Source organism: Cyprinodon variegatus, unplaced genomic scaffold (assembly GCF_000732505.1).
Source record: "Cyprinodon variegatus isolate N-32 unplaced genomic scaffold, C_variegatus-1.0 Scaffold206, whole genome shotgun sequence".
In the NCBI taxonomy this organism is placed as follows: domain Eukaryota; kingdom Metazoa; phylum Chordata; class Actinopteri; order Cyprinodontiformes; family Cyprinodontidae; genus Cyprinodon; species Cyprinodon variegatus.
The window spans coordinates 779,031-796,387 of NW_015150659.1; the positions used below are offsets into that span (position 1 = coordinate 779,031).

General features: G+C 36.9%; 2 protein-coding genes across 3 annotated transcripts in view; one reads left to right on the top strand and one right to left on the bottom strand.

Annotated features, from left to right (window-relative positions):
- On the top strand, positions 1–5,824 carry LOC107088089 (GTPase IMAP family member 8-like). Its single transcript, XM_015380029.1, has 4 exons — positions 1–31; positions 1,465–1,998; positions 2,195–2,317; positions 5,619–5,824. The coding sequence occupies exons 2-4, from the start codon at positions 1,476–1,478 to the stop codon at positions 5,822–5,824; spliced, it is 852 nt and encodes a 283-aa protein (XP_015235515.1). The 5' UTR covers positions 1–31; positions 1,465–1,475.
- Positions 5,825–6,288: 464 nt separating this feature from the next.
- Positions 6,289–17,357, bottom strand: part of epn2 (epsin 2) — a 17,233-nt gene continuing 6,164 nt past the window's right edge. The window contains exons 3-9 of one of the 2 annotated variants that reach the window (XM_015380036.1): positions 15,601–15,713; positions 15,311–15,415; positions 15,031–15,151; positions 12,371–12,523; positions 11,871–11,963; positions 10,659–10,886; positions 6,289–10,489 (exon numbers count right to left, since the gene is read on the bottom strand). In XM_015380036.1, the coding sequence (XP_015235522.1) occupies positions 10,161–10,489; positions 10,659–10,886; positions 11,871–11,963; positions 12,371–12,523; positions 15,031–15,151; positions 15,311–15,415; positions 15,601–15,713 (1,142 nt within the window). In that variant the 3' untranslated portion in view covers positions 6,289–10,160. The remainder of the gene's footprint in view (positions 10,490–10,658; positions 10,887–11,870; positions 11,964–12,370; positions 12,524–15,030; positions 15,152–15,310; positions 15,416–15,600; positions 15,714–17,357) is intronic. The other variant, XM_015380037.1, reaches the window with a different exon arrangement.

Here is a 17,357-nt window from a genome sequence, read left to right on the forward strand (position 1 = left end):
GGGGCTAAACTAGATGCGTCTTCTAAATCAGGTCAGTTTATTCTGATTTTCTACTGTTTTTATCGATTGTTAATTAATCTTTCTATCAACATTGTGTTATACAATGTAGACCATGTTAAGTTCTGAATGTTAATGTTTTAAAAAGTTTTGGAACATAATTTATAATTGCATATTTTGGTAGGAATATAATGTAATATACAATTTTGAGTGAGTGCAAGTAAAGCTGTAGATATTATGTATTTCTTAAACTTTGTTGAAAGAAAATCAAGTAGAGGACAAACTGAAGTGGGGCGGATATAGTTTTTTTATTGGCCAGCAGCCATTTTACCAAAAAGTTCCTAATGGTGTCAGAATAAAACTGTCTATATTTCAGCTGCTGCTGCAGAATAATCCTCACATTTCACAAAGTCAGAGATTACAGTACTAAGAGTTAACGTCAATAAAGAACCTAAAATTTGATAATTATGGGAGTCATGAAATATTTTTTTTATTAATTTAGTCAGTTGTACTTTGGAAGTTTATTTGTACCAATTTTCAAATTCAGTCTTCATAAAGTAAAAAAAAAAAGATTAATTGATAAAATGTACTCATCTCCCCATGCCCTACTGTTTGTTTTACATTTCACTTTATTTGTTTTTAAATCCTTCTATTCTCTCTCTCCCTCACCTTTTAACCTGCCATGAGACAGATTACATATCTTTATGTTTTAAGACACTTTTTAAAACTTGTCTATTTGACTTGGCTTTTGACTGCAGGTGAAATGTTAAATATTCATTGCATGGATGCTTATATGTATTTTATTTACCTACATTTTATATTTTCTACCTTTTTCTATTTTATTTTATTTTTTTATTTAAGGGCATCACTTGTGTGATTTATATATTGCTTTGTATTTAAAGCTGGGTTGTTTTAATGTATGATAGAGAGAGTCTAGCACTGTTTACATAAAACCATTAAAAAGTTAATTGTCAAGAAATATGGATCATTTAAAAACACAAAATTTATGGTAATGTCAGCACAAATGTTTGAAACTAAACAGCAGACATCTTTGTACCAACTTACAATAAAAGGGATATTTATGTTAGAAGTGAAAATTAGGAATTTTATTGACCTAAGCTGCTTGTCCAACAATAGACACATTTAAAGTTTATATTTAAACACATATTCCAAAAATTAAGAAATTGAAACTCACACATTGAGTCTGTTTCAAGAAGCAGCCTCACTAAAAGACATCACTCTAGTCTGCTAATGTGGAGTATCTGAAAGTAGGATAGATTGATGACCTAATTAGAACAGCTTGACTAATATTAATAAAAGAATAAAAAAATACTTGTTAAATATTTTCTTGTTCTTTTTCATCATAAAACTAAATATTTTTGTTATGCAATATTTGTACCGAAGTTTCCCTTATCCATGTTCCCAGCTGCAACTTCTCTCCAAAACTCTTCTCTCTCTCCTCTAAAGGGTTATCAGCCATGGCTCAGTCTTCCATTGTTCTTCTGGGACATACTGGAGTTGGAAAAAGTGCTTCAGGAAACACCATTTTAGGAAAAAAGGCATTTGAATCAAGACGCTCCTTCAAATCTGTGACCACAGACATCCAGGAAGAAACCAATTTTGTGTTTGACAGAAATATATCAGTGATCGACACCCCAGGAATACTAGGAAAGGACTCAGAAACGAAGATCACAGCCTACTGCCAGGAGCGAATGGATTCAATATCTCTGTTTCTGGTTGTGGTTAAAGTAGATCGATTCACTGAAGAACAGGAGAAAGCGGTGGAGGCAGCTATCAGAGTTATTGAGCCATATGGTCTAGAGAGAGGTTTCTTGCTCTTTGCAGGTATTGATAATTTAGACGGTACACTGGAAGACTTTATCAATGAAGATCCTGAGTCTCCTCTTCAGAGCATTGTTGAAAGGTTTCAGAGAAGGTACCTGGGGTTCAACAATAAAAATGGAGGACCAGAGCAGGTCAGAGAACTGCTCGACAAGTCAGGTGTGGAAATATTACTAAACATACATTACAATATTTCATCATTAAGCCAACAGTGCTCTCCAAATTATCTTAAAACAGTAGATCACTACATTATCTTAATTAAATCATACTTACCTAATTTGATAATGTGAGTCAGTCAGACCTGTCTCTCTGAAACATTCATTTTCAACAATCAGTTTTTTTTTTGTCTTTCCAGTGATACCATCTTCAGTACCTGAAATCCTGGAGAAGAGAAATATTGTGCTGTTTGGGCTGCAGGGAGCTGGGAAGAGTTCATCAGGAAACACTATTCTGGGGTCGCAAGTGTTTGAGTCAGATTGTGGGTTTAATTCTTGCACAAAAAAGTGTCTCACCCATTCCGCCAGAATAGGTAGTCAAGAAATAACACTGATAGACACTCCAGGTTTGAGTGATTTTAAACAGTCTCCTGAGGAAGTAGCCACTGCCATAGTAAATGCATTAAATGAAGAAGAGATTCATGCTTTTGTCATCGTGGTGAAGATTGATAGAGTTTGTGAAGCACATAGGGACATGTTTCAATGTCTTCCAATTTTGTTCGGCACTGATGCTTTGAAGTCCACTATGGTGCTTTTTACTTATGGAGATGGTCTGAAAGGTGAGCCCATTGAGGAGAAGTTTAAGGACAGCAAAGAAATAACAAAACTTATCAATCTGTGTGATAACAGATACTGTGTGTTTGACAACAAGCAACCGACAAACAGACAGCAAGTTAGAAACTTTCTACAAAAAATAGATAAGATGGTTGAACTTAATGGAGTAACAAAATGCAACACACTCCAGGTTATGTTTGGATCTGGTCAGAATGGTCCATCTGATTCTGGTCCGTCCAATTCTGGTCTATCTGATTCTAATTTCGAGAAAAGATATCACAACTCAAGAAAAGATCACCTTTCTCCATGGGAGAGGCTTGTTCTTTTAATAATGAAAATTAGATACTTAATTATATCATTATTTAATGAACCTGGATCATCATCACAGCCCCGTGTGAGCTTGCCTGTGTGTCTTTAAACTGCATTTCCTCATAAAACTAGATTAGATCAAGTGGGGGAAAAAATTGCAGCACGCATGCAAGTACATATTTCACCCTTTCATTCGCATCTTGCTAAAATATGTAAGGCTTCATTTAATTCAAAACAAAATAGAATTCTTCCTGGTCAAAACTGCTGGTCATAACTAAAAATAAAGATATCCTGAATTGCATTTTTACCAGCAAAAACTAAATTACAGGATATAAAAATATAACTCTACTAGTAAGAATAAAGTTTCAGATGTCTAGAAATCTTTTCAAAGTTTAATTGGCCATTTTGAAATGTATTAGCCTGACTGAATATGTATTTCAGATGTCTCAAATGCATTTATTCCTGGTCAAATGAACATTTCAGAACTCTTTAATAACATTCTTCCTATCTAAAATAAACACTCTGGATATCCAAAACTATATTCTCATGAGGATGAACATAATGTCAATTTCAGATATAAAAAATGAATATAACATTCTAGATATCCTGAAAACCAATTCTTGACATTAAAAAATATTTCAAATATTAGAAATATCATTAAAGATATCAACTACTGATATATTACAAGTTAAATGGGATTTCAGAGATCAAAATTTTAATGATGCTTTGTAAAATGAAGTTTTAGACAGAAACATATCTTTGACTAACTTTCAGGAAAATAATGAGGCTCCTGTCACAGTTGGATTATAGTAATCAAATTCTTTTTTTGACATTCAGAATGTTTATTTCTACATAGGAGTAATGGTATTTTAGATATCTGAGGAACAGCCCAATATACATTAATGGGGAAAAGCGATGCCATTTTTACTAGAAAGTATTACATATAAGATATGTGAAATATTAATTTGAAATGGTAAGAATACTATCAAAAGATATCAGAAGTACATATCCTGTCAAGCAAATAAATGTTAAAACAGACACTTGAAATGAGTAAAGGTTTGTAGATATCTATAATTAAGTTCTTACTAGTACAAATTTGATTCCAGATTACTTAAAAGTTCATTTCTACTGGTGGAATTATAATTAGTGATATCTATAATACAATTCAGACAAGGAATTTTATCATTGAGACTAGTTAGAATGCTTTAGTGCTATCTATAATAGAAATGTGACTTGTCAGCCTGCCTTATGTTAAAACTGAGCTCCATTATTCTATTGAAAGTATTTAAAACTGCATTGTGGAAATTATTACATGACTAATCCTGATTACATTTTTGAATAGCAAAATCAACAAGATAAGAAGTGAAATAACCCTTAGATTTATGTGTCCAATGAGATACATGCTTTAATGTGTATAGAAATATCTTTGACCAAGAATGAGTGTAATAAATGTAATTATTTTATGTTTTTTGTTTTATTTAATGATGCCTAATAATATAGGTCCATGTAAAAGCTTAATACTGAGTTCGCAGGGCTGGAGTTCAAACTATGTTACTACTTCTTACTCTTATTCCTTTTAAACATGTCAGGACTACAGTTTCTACATCATATGTGTATCCTAAATTCTGAGTTTTTTTTTTTTATGTTTGTAATTTTTAATTCTACTGTTATGTTCAAAATTAAATATTGTATTTATCTTTTATTTTAAAAAAATGTATTACATATATTTGAAAAATAGTTTGACAATAACTTCTAATTAAATCTCAGCTTAATTGTCCAGGTTTAAAACTAAAAGAGAAGACATGTTTGGATTTGTGAAAATGCCTTCAGCAAAGAGATATCCTGGGGAGAGTAACTGTCATTGTAGGTGCATATATCTAAAAAAAATCCAGAAATCACAATGTATGTTTTTTTTATGTATTTGTTTGTATGATACAGCTGTAAATAAGTATTTGAACAGCTCACTCCATTTATTATCCTAAAATATATGCACCTTTTCGAGGTTGTTAGCTGCATAAAGACACCTGTCCAACTACCTACATGGCCATAACCAAAGAGCTGTCCAAAGACACTAAAGACTCAATCGTACACCTCCACAAGGCTGGTAAGGGCTACGAGCAGCTTGGTGAAAAAAGGTCCACTGTTGGAGCAATCATTAGAAAATGGAAGAAGTTAAACATAAATGGAAGAAGTTAAACATGACTGTCAGTCTCCCTCGGACTGGGGCTCCATGCCATATCTCACCTCATGGTGTCTCACTGACCCTAAGAAAAGTGAGAAATAAGCCCAGAACTACACGAGAGGAGCTGGTCAATGACCTGAAAAGAGCTGGGACCACCGTTTCCAAGGTTACTGGAAACGGTAACACTAAGATGTCATGGTTTTAAATCATGCATGGCACAGAAGGTTCCCCTGCTTAAACAAGCACATGACAAGGCCCGTCTTAAGTTTACCAGTGACCATCATGTGGTCAGATGAGACCAAAATAGAACCTTTTGGTTATAATTCCACAAACTGTGTTTGAAGAAGAATGAAGGGTACCATCCCAAGAAAACCAGCCCTACTGTGAAGCATGGGGTGGTAGCATCATGCTTTGGGGTTGATTTTCTGCACATGGGATAGAGCAACTGCACTGTATTAAGGAGAGGATGACCAGGGCCATGTATTGTGAGATTTTGGGGAACAACATCTTTCTCTTAGTTAGAGCATTGGAGATGGGTCGAGGCTGGATCTTCCAGCATGACATTGACCTGAAGCGCACAGCCAGAATAACCAAGGAGGGGCTCTGGAAGAAGCATATCAAGGTTCTGGCGTGGCCTACCCAGTCTCCAGACCTAAACCCAATAGAGAATCTTTGGAGGGATATCAAACTATGTTTCTCAGCAACAGCCAAAAAACCTGACTAATCTAAAGATCTATGTGGAGGAGTGGGCCAAAATCCCTCCTGCAGTGTGTGCAAACCTGGTAAAAAAAAACTACAGGAAATGTTTGAACTATGCAATTGCAAAAGAAAAAAGGCTACTCTACTAAATATTTACATTGGTTTTCTCATGTGTTCAAATAATTATGTGGCTGGATTATAGAAATAAAAAAAAAAAAAATATTGTGATTTCTGGATTTTTAAAAAAATTTTTTTATAGTCGTCTCTCACAGTGGACCCCTCCATCCATCTCCCTTAGTGGAAGAAATTGCAAATAGCAGGGTGTTCAAATACTTATTTTCCTCACTGTATAAATGAATGATCTAGTTACAAATGCATTCTGTATTGTATAGTTGTACCTTTTTTATGGCATTTATTAAATACATTTTATAACATGGTGGCGATGCTCATTCCAACTCATGCATGATTCATTCTTATAAACTCTAAGCATCAAAATCAACAACAAAAGATACAGAGATGAAGTGAAATACATTTTATTTTTGAACCAATGCAACTACAGTTGTCCTCATCCAACAGGGTGCGACCAGCTGCTTTTGCTTGTTTAGAGGCCGTTAAAATACCAAGTCTTTTTTTTCCTACAAAAACCCATTACACAGAATAATAAGGTATACAGAAGAACAGTATGTTACAATAGTACAAATGATAAATTATATTATACAGTTATAATGCCAACGGGTAGAGCACAAATCCAGAAAAAAAAAACAAGCAGTCTGTTCCCAGTACTTGGAGAAGGGCAACTAGTCAGACATGAATAAAAAGGGTCAGTTTATGCATATAAAGCCCAGACAGCCAAGTCAGTTAGTCCTCTGAAAAAAAAAAAAAAAAAAGCTGATTTAGTAGATGAAAGAGGCGCTCGCAGTACAGGATACTTTTTCACTTTAAGGAGGAAATCTGCTGCCAGAGAATAAAAAAGGTGACCAACTATATGCTTTACCTTGTTCATTTAATAAGGAAAAGCCTTTCCCTCCTTGTTTTCACCACATTTTGATTTTCTACAATTCTGAGAATGCAGGAACTGGTTATTAGTATTTCCTAAAGACTATATTAGTGACCTTTTCATTTCTTACTCAATGTTTTATATAGAGATTAAACGTTTTTGCTGGTTTGGAAGTACGTTTCACATCCTTTCATTTGAGCATAAAAAAAACCTTAATTGCCATTTCCCGTATCATAAACACTTGGAGCAGCTTCTCCTTTTTGCCTGAGAGAAATGGGATGTCTGCATTCAGTGGAAACATCCTAGGTTCTGCAGTGAAGCCAACATAGCACGTCACACCACAAGGAGGCGACCAAACAACAAACTGAACGGGATATAAACAAAACAACAAAAAAAAAAACTCAAAGGGACAGTTTAGACATTCTGAAGTGAATTCTGTGAAGTTAACAGTAAAAGATCCCCAAGTAGAAAGATGCAGAACTAAGATAACAGCTGGTCAGAGGAGACTCGCATTAAAACTGATTTTAGTCACTTTCCACACTTTTCTAGACTGATTTCTGTATTCTATGACAGTTCTGGACTGATGGGTGGAAAAAAAATTTGCCACAAATTAGATGTATAATGGCACAACTCTATGGCATTTGTCTGTAGGTGGGTTTAAAGGCAGTTTCTCTAATTTTTGCCCTTTATATCAAAATTTTAAAGAAGTATCACAATTTAACATATCCAATCTAGCCTGGATTATCCACCAAAAAACATGTTCTTTCTAGCAAAGCTTGTCATTCATTATTCACTTTTCTTAGTACAAATTCCAGAAAAAAAAAAATCAGAAATGTGAATCCAACCAGTGACAGAAGTAAAAAAAAATCATTTATATTTAAAAAAAATAATCCTATTTTATCATTTAGGGATCAAAAACTGTTGTGAAACTCTTTTTTCCAAATGATATTTTCTTTACCCATTATGATCCATACTTGGAAAAACCCTCAAATCAAACCTGCTGACGTTCAACGGTCAGTTTTTCAGCCATCATGGCGTTTCTACAGGGAAGTAAAGATCCAGTCAGTGTACTCATCAGGAAGGAATGGAGGAAATGTCTAAGTCATTTTTTTGTGTGCAAAGCTAATGATGATGTTTCAGTCCTGTGTTTTTTTGTTTTTTTATTTTCTGGTCTCACAGCTATTTGAGAAATGATTAGAGCAAACCCATGAGCTCAACTTTAGCACAGATACGCCATGCATCGCTGTGGCTGTTATATTGATATGAATATCATTTCATTTTAATGGCTAAAATCAGTTAAATTGGGGAGTGGGTCTCATTTTACGAGCCATAAGGCTTTCTTCTGTTTTCTACAAATCTACTGCATAAGGGAAACTATTACTAGTAGAAACTTCACAGATCCACAAACATAAACTGTCCCTTTAACAAAAAAAAAAAAAAAAAAAAAAAAAAGGGGGGGAAGAATCTAAAAAAGATGTGCATTTTATTTTAAGCAATAACTCATCAACCCACTTTTCATAACCAGCAGAAGAAACAGGGATGCTTTACTTGCTTTCTGGAAATCTAATGTTAATCCCCCAAAAAGTAACACTTTAATTAAACAAAACATTTGACTAGCTGTCAATTAGAGCAGAGTTAAAAATAAACATCTCATCATAGAACCTCTTAAATCTGGAGTTTTAATAAACAGCAAAAAAAATAAAAAATAAAAAAAAATAAGTAACGCTAATTAAGTGTGACCTAACTTTTCCAAATTCATCCACTAAAAATAAAAAAAAATACAGTCGCTATGACTTCGGTAACAGTTGTGCTTCTAAGAGAAGAGAGTAACATGACCTACCCATAGGGTGAACAAAAAAAACAAAACAAGAAAAAAAAAAGAGAAATTACAGAATCAAGATGATGCACAGCTTTTTCTAGCCAGTAAATAACAAATAAAAGGACGACAGAAGAAACCGCAGATTGTTTACGTTGCTGTTTGCTGTGGGATTCCCCTGTGCTATCAATAGTCCTGTTGGAGTCTGCGTGTGTCAGGCAGACGCTCTAAGGGGGAGATTAACCACAGAAAATCCAGCTGAGCTAAAGGATCTCCACAAAGCTCAGACCTTTTCGACACAAACCAACTTAAGGCTAATGGGATAACTAAACCGCCCTTTGTTTTATTTTGGGTTGGAGGGGGGCAAGAAAAAGAAGAAAATAAACTTACCTGGTTAAGTACACTTGGAAGCTAAATGCACACTTACACAAACTCCCTCTTCCCTTTGACCCTAGAAACCTCAAAAGAAAAAGCGATTGCTCCAAAAAGCAAAGCATCAACTTGTTTCATTCAGAAAATACTGACTCTTTTCATCCTCTCTTCTAAAAACGCTGACCGGGGTGGAGCCGCAGTGGAAAAGGCTTCAACATGTGGCTGTTAGTATCTAAGCGATAACAGCACGCCTGCATATGAGCACATACATACATACATAAAAAAAAAAAAAAACATCTTGTCATGCTTTTCTGCAGTCTTTTATGACCAGAAAGAACATTTAATTTCCTCGCAGGGAGAGTTCATGTTTCATGTCTGTGACCTCTCAGGGGCCAAAGTTCATGTGGAAGGTCAGACTAAAGGTCCAAGGTGAAGGGTTGGGACTGAGTAGTACCGAGAGCCGAGGCAGTGTACAAGTGTGCCTGTAATCAGACTTCTGTGAGCTAAGGTGTAACGGTGAGTCCAACAGTCGCTGAGAGAAAAACTAAACTGAAAAATAAAAAAGCAAAAATTGTGCAAAATTCCTGCTTTGTAACACACAGCATACACACGGGGAGTATAAACACATCTCGCATCCTTAATCCAGCGTGTTGGAGTAAAACTCACTGGAATATACACAGTGTAAAAGCACTGAGATGTGCACCCACCCACCTACCCACCCACTCACACAGACACACTACAGCTGATAGGGCTTATAAAAGATTAGTTCTAGAGAGGAGATAAGAACCGGGAATTAGTACAGGCTGACTTTCCTGTCACCCCATCACAAAAGAGAGGGGGGGTTCAAAGAGTGAGGAGGCAGCTGAATAAGAGGAAGAATGGATGGAAAATCTGGCTCCAGTCCCACCTCTGTGTAAAATCTGAAGTCCATGGGTGCAAAATCTCTGTGGTCACCAGCATCATATAGGGATCAGACTGGCACACACAAGACGAGGCAGCTTGTAGCTGAGGAACAGGAGGAGGAGAGCAGAAAGGAGTCAGGAAGGGAGGTGATTTAGTAGGGAGCTGGCTGGGAGTGACTTATAAATGGATACATGGGATAAGATATCTCCTTGTTCATGTTGAAGCTTCTTAAGGAGCAAAGAAGAAGTCGATACTTTCTCCGGAGTCATCCTTTCACAATAGGAAGGGGTTGGTGGTTCCAGCAGGTTGCGTCCCAGCCTGGGGGGGCATGCTCATCAGTGGTTGAGGGATTGACATTGTGGGTGGGATGCCTGTGCTCCCACCGACCCCAGACGCTCCCAATCCAGGTATTCCATGGCCTATTGGGGCCATCCCTGCCAGGGGGACCATGGTAGGCTGGGTGGGCATGGTGGACAGGGGCAGCGGCTCCACAATGCTACCGAAGCCAGAGGGCATGGGGCTGACGCGCATCTGGTTGAGGGTAGGAGGAACTGGCTGGCCCACTTGGAATGGGTTAGCTGTGGGAGCTGGAGCAGAGCCGCCTGAGTGAGGGAAACGGGTGATCAGTACAGAAGAAAAACACAAGTGAACCTCTTCGAAACGGTTATTTGTTTTACATGAAAGAAAAAAATATATACAGCAGTTTTCATTATCGACAGGTTGGCAGAAAATGGAAGATCAAAAAGCTCCGTTACGCTGTGATGCTCCTACCTGTGGCAGCCAAGAATGGGTTGACGACTGGTGCCGGCTGAGCTGGTTTGGTCACTAGAGAGTCTAGATTAACCAGTGCAGCGTTGGGCCCCAGGAAGGACTCTGGAGTCTTCCTAGTTGGGTTTGAAGACATTGAAGTAGAGGTGGGGAGGGGGTCAAAGAGGTCCAGGCTGCCACTACTGGCCAGACTGACTTGGGAGGGAAGGGAGGACGTTATGGCGCCGTCGACTAAAACGGAGAAAGAATTGAGGAGGTTTAATTCACTGCTTTTCATTGAGTTTAAACATTAAAACTGGCATCTCTCTAGTATAAATGCCTCCTTTTCACATTAATCCCAATGAGTCTCCTCCTGCACTTAAGAACTTCCATCATCTTCAACAAAAATAAAACAAAATCAATGAAATAATAAAATATCTTAAGGCAATAGAGACATCAAAGACAGCTAGACTGGCAACAGTCAGACGGCAGTGGAGACCGTCATTAATGTGTTATAACCACCTTAACATACCTGCAAAAATGGAGAAACATCAAAGAGAAAATTCACTGTTACATATCAGAACGTATGACATCATCAGAGAACAAAAACTTATAAGTTCAAACCAATTCTTTATTTCCCAAGTACTAAATACCGTCTAAAGATTTTAAGTCACATTTAATGTTTATTTTTTTTAAATGCATTATTTTCTTCAGTTCCTTCTTTCCTTGTTTTTAAATATTTTTATTTATGTGTTGAGTTGAAGCTGAAAGTCACCAAAATCCCCTCACAACCTTTAAAAATGAAGAACACTTAGATGTGCCAAAGAAGTTAATTCAAACCCTTTCAGAACCTGGATAACATTTCAAATGTGTTCATTCTAATAACTGTCTGTCTAATTGGATTATCACAGCAGATCTGAGAGGGTTTCTGTAATTTAGCCACCTGGAGGGGCCAATTATGAGCACAAAGGATAGATTGCATCACACCGATACAAAAATACAGACTTGAGCCAGGCACGATAAAATATATTTTTTAAAAAGGATGTAAAGCCAAATTTGTATTTTTTTTAACCAGTGCTACCTTTGCTCAAGTCTGTTACATTTATACAAAGACGAGACTGCGTGTCAGAGGCCCCTGCAGAGAGGTTAAGTCTGCACAGGGGCCATCTTCTGAGACACTGAGGGGAAGGAAACACAGACTCCGTGTCATTAGAAGGACAAAGACAGGGTGAGTACCAGTGGGGACAGAGGAGGAAGAGCGCAGGCTGTCAAACTCTGAGAAGTCTTCCTTGGATGTACCATTGGATGTACTGAACAGGTCAAAGTTACCTGAAAGGAGACAAACCCATTCACACCACCATGTGTGCACACACACAAAGACGACAATACACCGATTACATACACAGCAGAAACAAAGTGTAGACAAATGGAGACATTACAAATACTAATGTGTGTGGAAACCTCAGTTACATGAAAGTAAACAATAAAATGAGCAGCAAACAATACAGATGGATGTAATCCTATTCAAACTGTGCAATTAGTGTCTTACTGAGGGTTCATTAGAGGCCGTCTATCAACAGACTAGAATTATAAACCATTCTATCGTTTATGGATTCTATACTTCTGATCTACAGGTAGATTAACTCTACTGGGATGAAAAGAATCTTTTGGATCATCAGGTGAGTTAAATGTGTTAGTTTTTTGTTGGATAGAGATAAGGGGATGGGAGGGGCTACCTGTGTTGGAGGTTTTAGGGCGGCCACTTCCAGAACCCCAGGGGTCCGATGCAGGACTGGAGTTTGCCCAGGGGTCGCTGGCCTTCACGGCGGGCAGAGATGAGGAAGGAGCAGCCCATGGGTCTGCTGGCACTGATGGTCTGGGAGCAGATCCTGGAAGAGAAGCAAAGTGATGAGAACGTTTATCTTCCCGAGAATCCCTTTCTGCATCACATATGCCCTGCACTCCCCTTTCTTCACAATATCTTCTTCTAACTCCCTCCCTGCTCCCAGAGCAGTAATGTTGCTCTGGGAGCAGGGAGGGAGTTAGAAGACATAAATTAAAAACTAGATAAATAAACTTAGAGATGCCAACAAAATCCTCATGATTTTCACCCAACACTGCGATATACATTTAAAAAGTGTACAAGAGCTTTATAATTACATTCAACTTATACTGGCGTCTTTAAATATGTCACTAAACAAAAATAAACAAGCATTGATAAATATTAGGGCTGTCAAAATGAATGTGTTAATGTAGAATGATGAATTTCTGGAAATAACACGATATTTTTTAACCGCATTAACGCATTTCCGCCCTGTTTTACAGACAATTCAATTGTCTGACATGAGCGAGATGGAGGAGTCAGAAGAAGAGATTTATAGAACGCTGGAGCATACAACCATAGATCTATGGAAATGTTGTTACAAACAATTCATTTATTATATCAATGGAGAAGAATAAAAGAGCTAAATTATTACTTAATGAATGTGAAGCATTAAAGACTGATTAGGAGACACAAGGCTATGACACGACCAATGTAATTAAGTTTACCATTGAGATAATTATCATCCCATCCTAAACGGAGAATAATGTAAAATAGTACGTTTGGTACTTGCAGGTTAAAAGTTTTAATATTTAATCAACCTATTAAACTAGTAAATAGACAAACAACTGTGGATATTTTTTTATAAAAGTGCAGGAAATTATCACAACCCTCAAGAATATACATATTGTTTACCAAATTCTGTATTTTCAACAGTTGGTATAAATTCACTATATTATTTACCCATAGCCAGGTATATAACTGTTAATTTGATACATTATTTGACACAATCAGCCATCTATGCTGAAAAAAACCACAGAGCTTATTCTTTAAGCCAGAGGTGCTTAAGTCCAATCCTCAAGATCTACCATCCTGCAACGTTTAGATGCATCTCTTCTCTAACACACCTGAATTTAAAGGCTCATTCCCCCATTTAGCCGAGTAGACGCATGGTAATGAGCCACTTATTTGATCCAGGTGTGTAAAAAAAAAAATGGGGTGCATCCCCAACATTGCAAAAGACTCATTTATTGTGAAAAAGAAGGATTTTGTATTTTTTAATGGTATAAGTAATCAATTGTACTGCTCAGACGACAAAGAAAACTGAAAAAAAAAAAATATCTAAATAATAGTGAAAGCTGCAGAAAAGTATCTTTAAGTGAGAGACTTAAACTGGGAAAGGGTTGAAAGTATGATGGGAATACAAGCAGGACCATCAGAACCTGGCAGTGTGACATAAACCTAAAGACAAACTAATAATTATAAGGATGAATTTGATTATGCATTTCATTATGTTGTGTAAAAACATAAAGCTTGGAGAACAAATTTTTTTTTTTTTTTGTTCTGGGGCGAGTTTCTAGTTCAACTCAGTTGGTGGCAGTAATGCACTTTAACTAGTTTGCCAACTGCCATAAAACCTTACAAGAAGAAGAAGAAATGGGGTGCATCAAAAAGTTGCGAGATAGTAGTTCTTGAGGACTGGACTTGAGCACCCCTGCTTTAAGACCTCTGACTGTAAAACTTTTGACATAGGAATATGATTAGTTTCTTAATCAACAACTCCAATCTTTAATTATTACGGCTAAATCATCCTGGCTGGCATCTCTGCAATTAAAACCATTAGAAAGGAGCAACGATATAACATTTTCTATCACCAATGCTAAAACAGAAGCACTGCCTTGTTAAACTGGTTAATAGTTCCTGTTTGATCCCTGCTGCAGTGAGACATATTTGGGAAAATGTTCATGGCGGAATTGAAATCTTGTACAATGCTTTGCATTTATTGCCTGTTATTATACAGCTACCATCACTACGGTGCCAAAATATGAGCCAAAACAATCATATATAAAGTTTATACGAGTTCATCTTAAATTCATTCCCTTTAAAGTGATTTGGTTCAACATAATAAGATTGCAGGCCTTAAATACTTTACAGCAATTTGAACATAATGAGGCAGGAGAAGCTAACAGCCTATTAGAGCGTGTTAAATAGACATATAAAAAAAAACATACATCCTGGCAACAGTACAAGTATGCACCCTGTTGCTTGACTGAAACTAGCGCTACACTTTTATCTTCCCGAGAATCCCTTCCTGCATCACAAATGCCCTGCACTCCCCTTTCTTCACAATATCTTCTTCTAACTCCCTCCCTGCTCCCAGAGCAGTAATGTTGCTGAGCCAGACGAGCAGCATTCCGATTGAACAAAGAGTCACAGTCCAGCGAGCTGCAGGTGGAAAGCAGCGATGCCTTTGGATCACACACACTCAGTAACACACACCAGCTTCCCTCTATACCTCTCCAGAACCACAGTAAGTATGTGGACCTTTACCAATAAGAATGTGTGTGTATTTACCATAAGGCTGCCACGGGTCTGCTGATGCAGCTCCAGCTCCAGCTCCACCCCCCATCCCCCAAGGGTCAGCCTTGGCACCTGGCTCAGGGACATCCATTAGATCCATCAAAGAGGACTGCGGCTATAAAAACAGAACAAGAGCTTAGAAGATTTGGAAAAGGAGGAAAAAAAACAAAACATCTGTACACACTTTTTAGGCACTTAAAGGCGCTCTGTGTCTGTAAAATACAGCTACTAGTGTGTCCAGGCAGAAAAAGATGAGACTTTGGCTGAATTTCACCTCCTTCTTCTTCTTGGGCAGCTTTGCTGATCCTGGACCTTCTTTCTTACTCTCCTCCAAGGCCATCTGTAGTCTAAGGTCATCACCTCTACGTAGGCGCTCCTCCTAACACACACATTCTGAATTAGCAGCCCAGTTCCTTCTTCAGCTATATACATGCCGCATCATGTCTATCAGTATCCATTTGTTTCAGCCCCAGTATCTTTTAGTCATTAGAGCTGAGATTAAGCACACAATAAGGGCGAAATGGATACATGTTGGAGCATGCATATGATGTGATGCATGAATACCTGCTCTGCAGCTTCTCTGCTCATGGCCAAGGCAAGTTGTAGCTGTAGTTCCTCTTCTCCACTGGTCTGAGGTCTAGCCTGCTCCAACTCTGATCCAGCATTAGGAGATGTAGCTGGAAACCAAAAGGTAAATTGTGCATTAATGAGTTACCATTGGCATGCATGTTAGACATGGAAAACAAATGTAAGACATCAGGATGTGTAAACAACAACTTCAACAGGCCAAGAAATATCTGTGGAATCTGCCAGTGCTTAAAAAAGCAAACCTGCTCTGTCAGTGCAAATTAATATTTGCTAGTTTAGTCTTATAGTTCAGACTAATGAAAGTCCCGAATCTAAAGCAATATGTCAGGATACGTAGAAGCAAAACAGTTTCAGATCATACTGCTGCAACTAATAATGATGGCGCTGGTTACAGAGGTATTTCTAAACTCCTAAATGTTCCAGTTAGACCTGCTTATGATGTAATCTGAACTTGCAAACTGTATTATTTCCACAAAAATCAGCCATTACCAAGTGGTCTTTACAATACGGTTACGAAGGAGTCAAACTATAATGGGAAGAGTTTACCATGAGGCGTGCACATTTTTTCAGCTCAGGTTATTGGCTGATATCACATAGTTGATAGAGGATGAATAGAGACATGTATATTCTTGATTTAAAAAAATGCAAACAACTGCACCCAATTTAGGAAACATATTTTAATTTCTTTAAAAATGTGGATTATCTAAGTTTTTACTAAAACCATGCATACATTTCACATCTACAGACCCTTTAAAAACATACATTTACTGATAATATATTGACTTGTTCCATGTGTATAACCTCCAAGGTAGCAATAAATATGTATATCACTAGTTTGTACATAATTTGGATTAAGACTACATTAGACAAACGCCAAAACAACACTTTTAAATGTAGTAATTGTTTTGAAAACATATTTTTATTTAGTGTGTGTGATTCCTGTGTGAGTGCTTGTGATACACACATACATATAAATGGATTAGGACATCTATGCACAGCCAAAAACAGCAATGCCATTGTAAACAGTAAATTTATACTGTATGAAGATTCACACTATTTACTCTTCAGCCAAAATTGATGGTTAAGCTACTACCATATGAGCCATATCTTAGAAGAAAATTATTCAAAGCTTAATTTCTCCAGTTATTGCCTTTAACTTTTTTTAATTTGTCCTTTTACTGTGTTTTAAGTAGGGCTGCAACTAACGATTATTTTGCAAATCGATTAATACGTCGATTATTCTTTCAATTAATAATAATAATCGGAAAGCAAAAAGTTCCTTGGAGATTATTTTTTACAGAATTAACCCAGTTGAAACAAAAACTTTTCCACTTGAGAGTTCTGGATAGAGCATTTTGACAGAGGAAAACAATTTTTTTAAAACTAAAATTCAAACTACTGATTGTTGTTTTTGTTTTAGTATAATTACTGCTCTAAGTGGGTTGCTCTGTCAGCTGAATTCACATCTTACAGTCTCTATTCCCCAGTTAATGATAAACGATTAATAAATTAGTTGATGATTATTTCAATAATCGATTGATCTGATTAATTATTTTGGCCCTAGTTTTAAGTATACCACATGGAGCGGGTAAATGCCTATAATTATCAGGGCAACAAACTGAATATTTTCAGACAGTATCCTGACTGCGTAAAATAACTCCAGACTTTATAGCAGCCTCTTTGAATTTATTGTGTCTGAGCAAATGTGTAGAACTAAATGTGTTTGTGTTGAT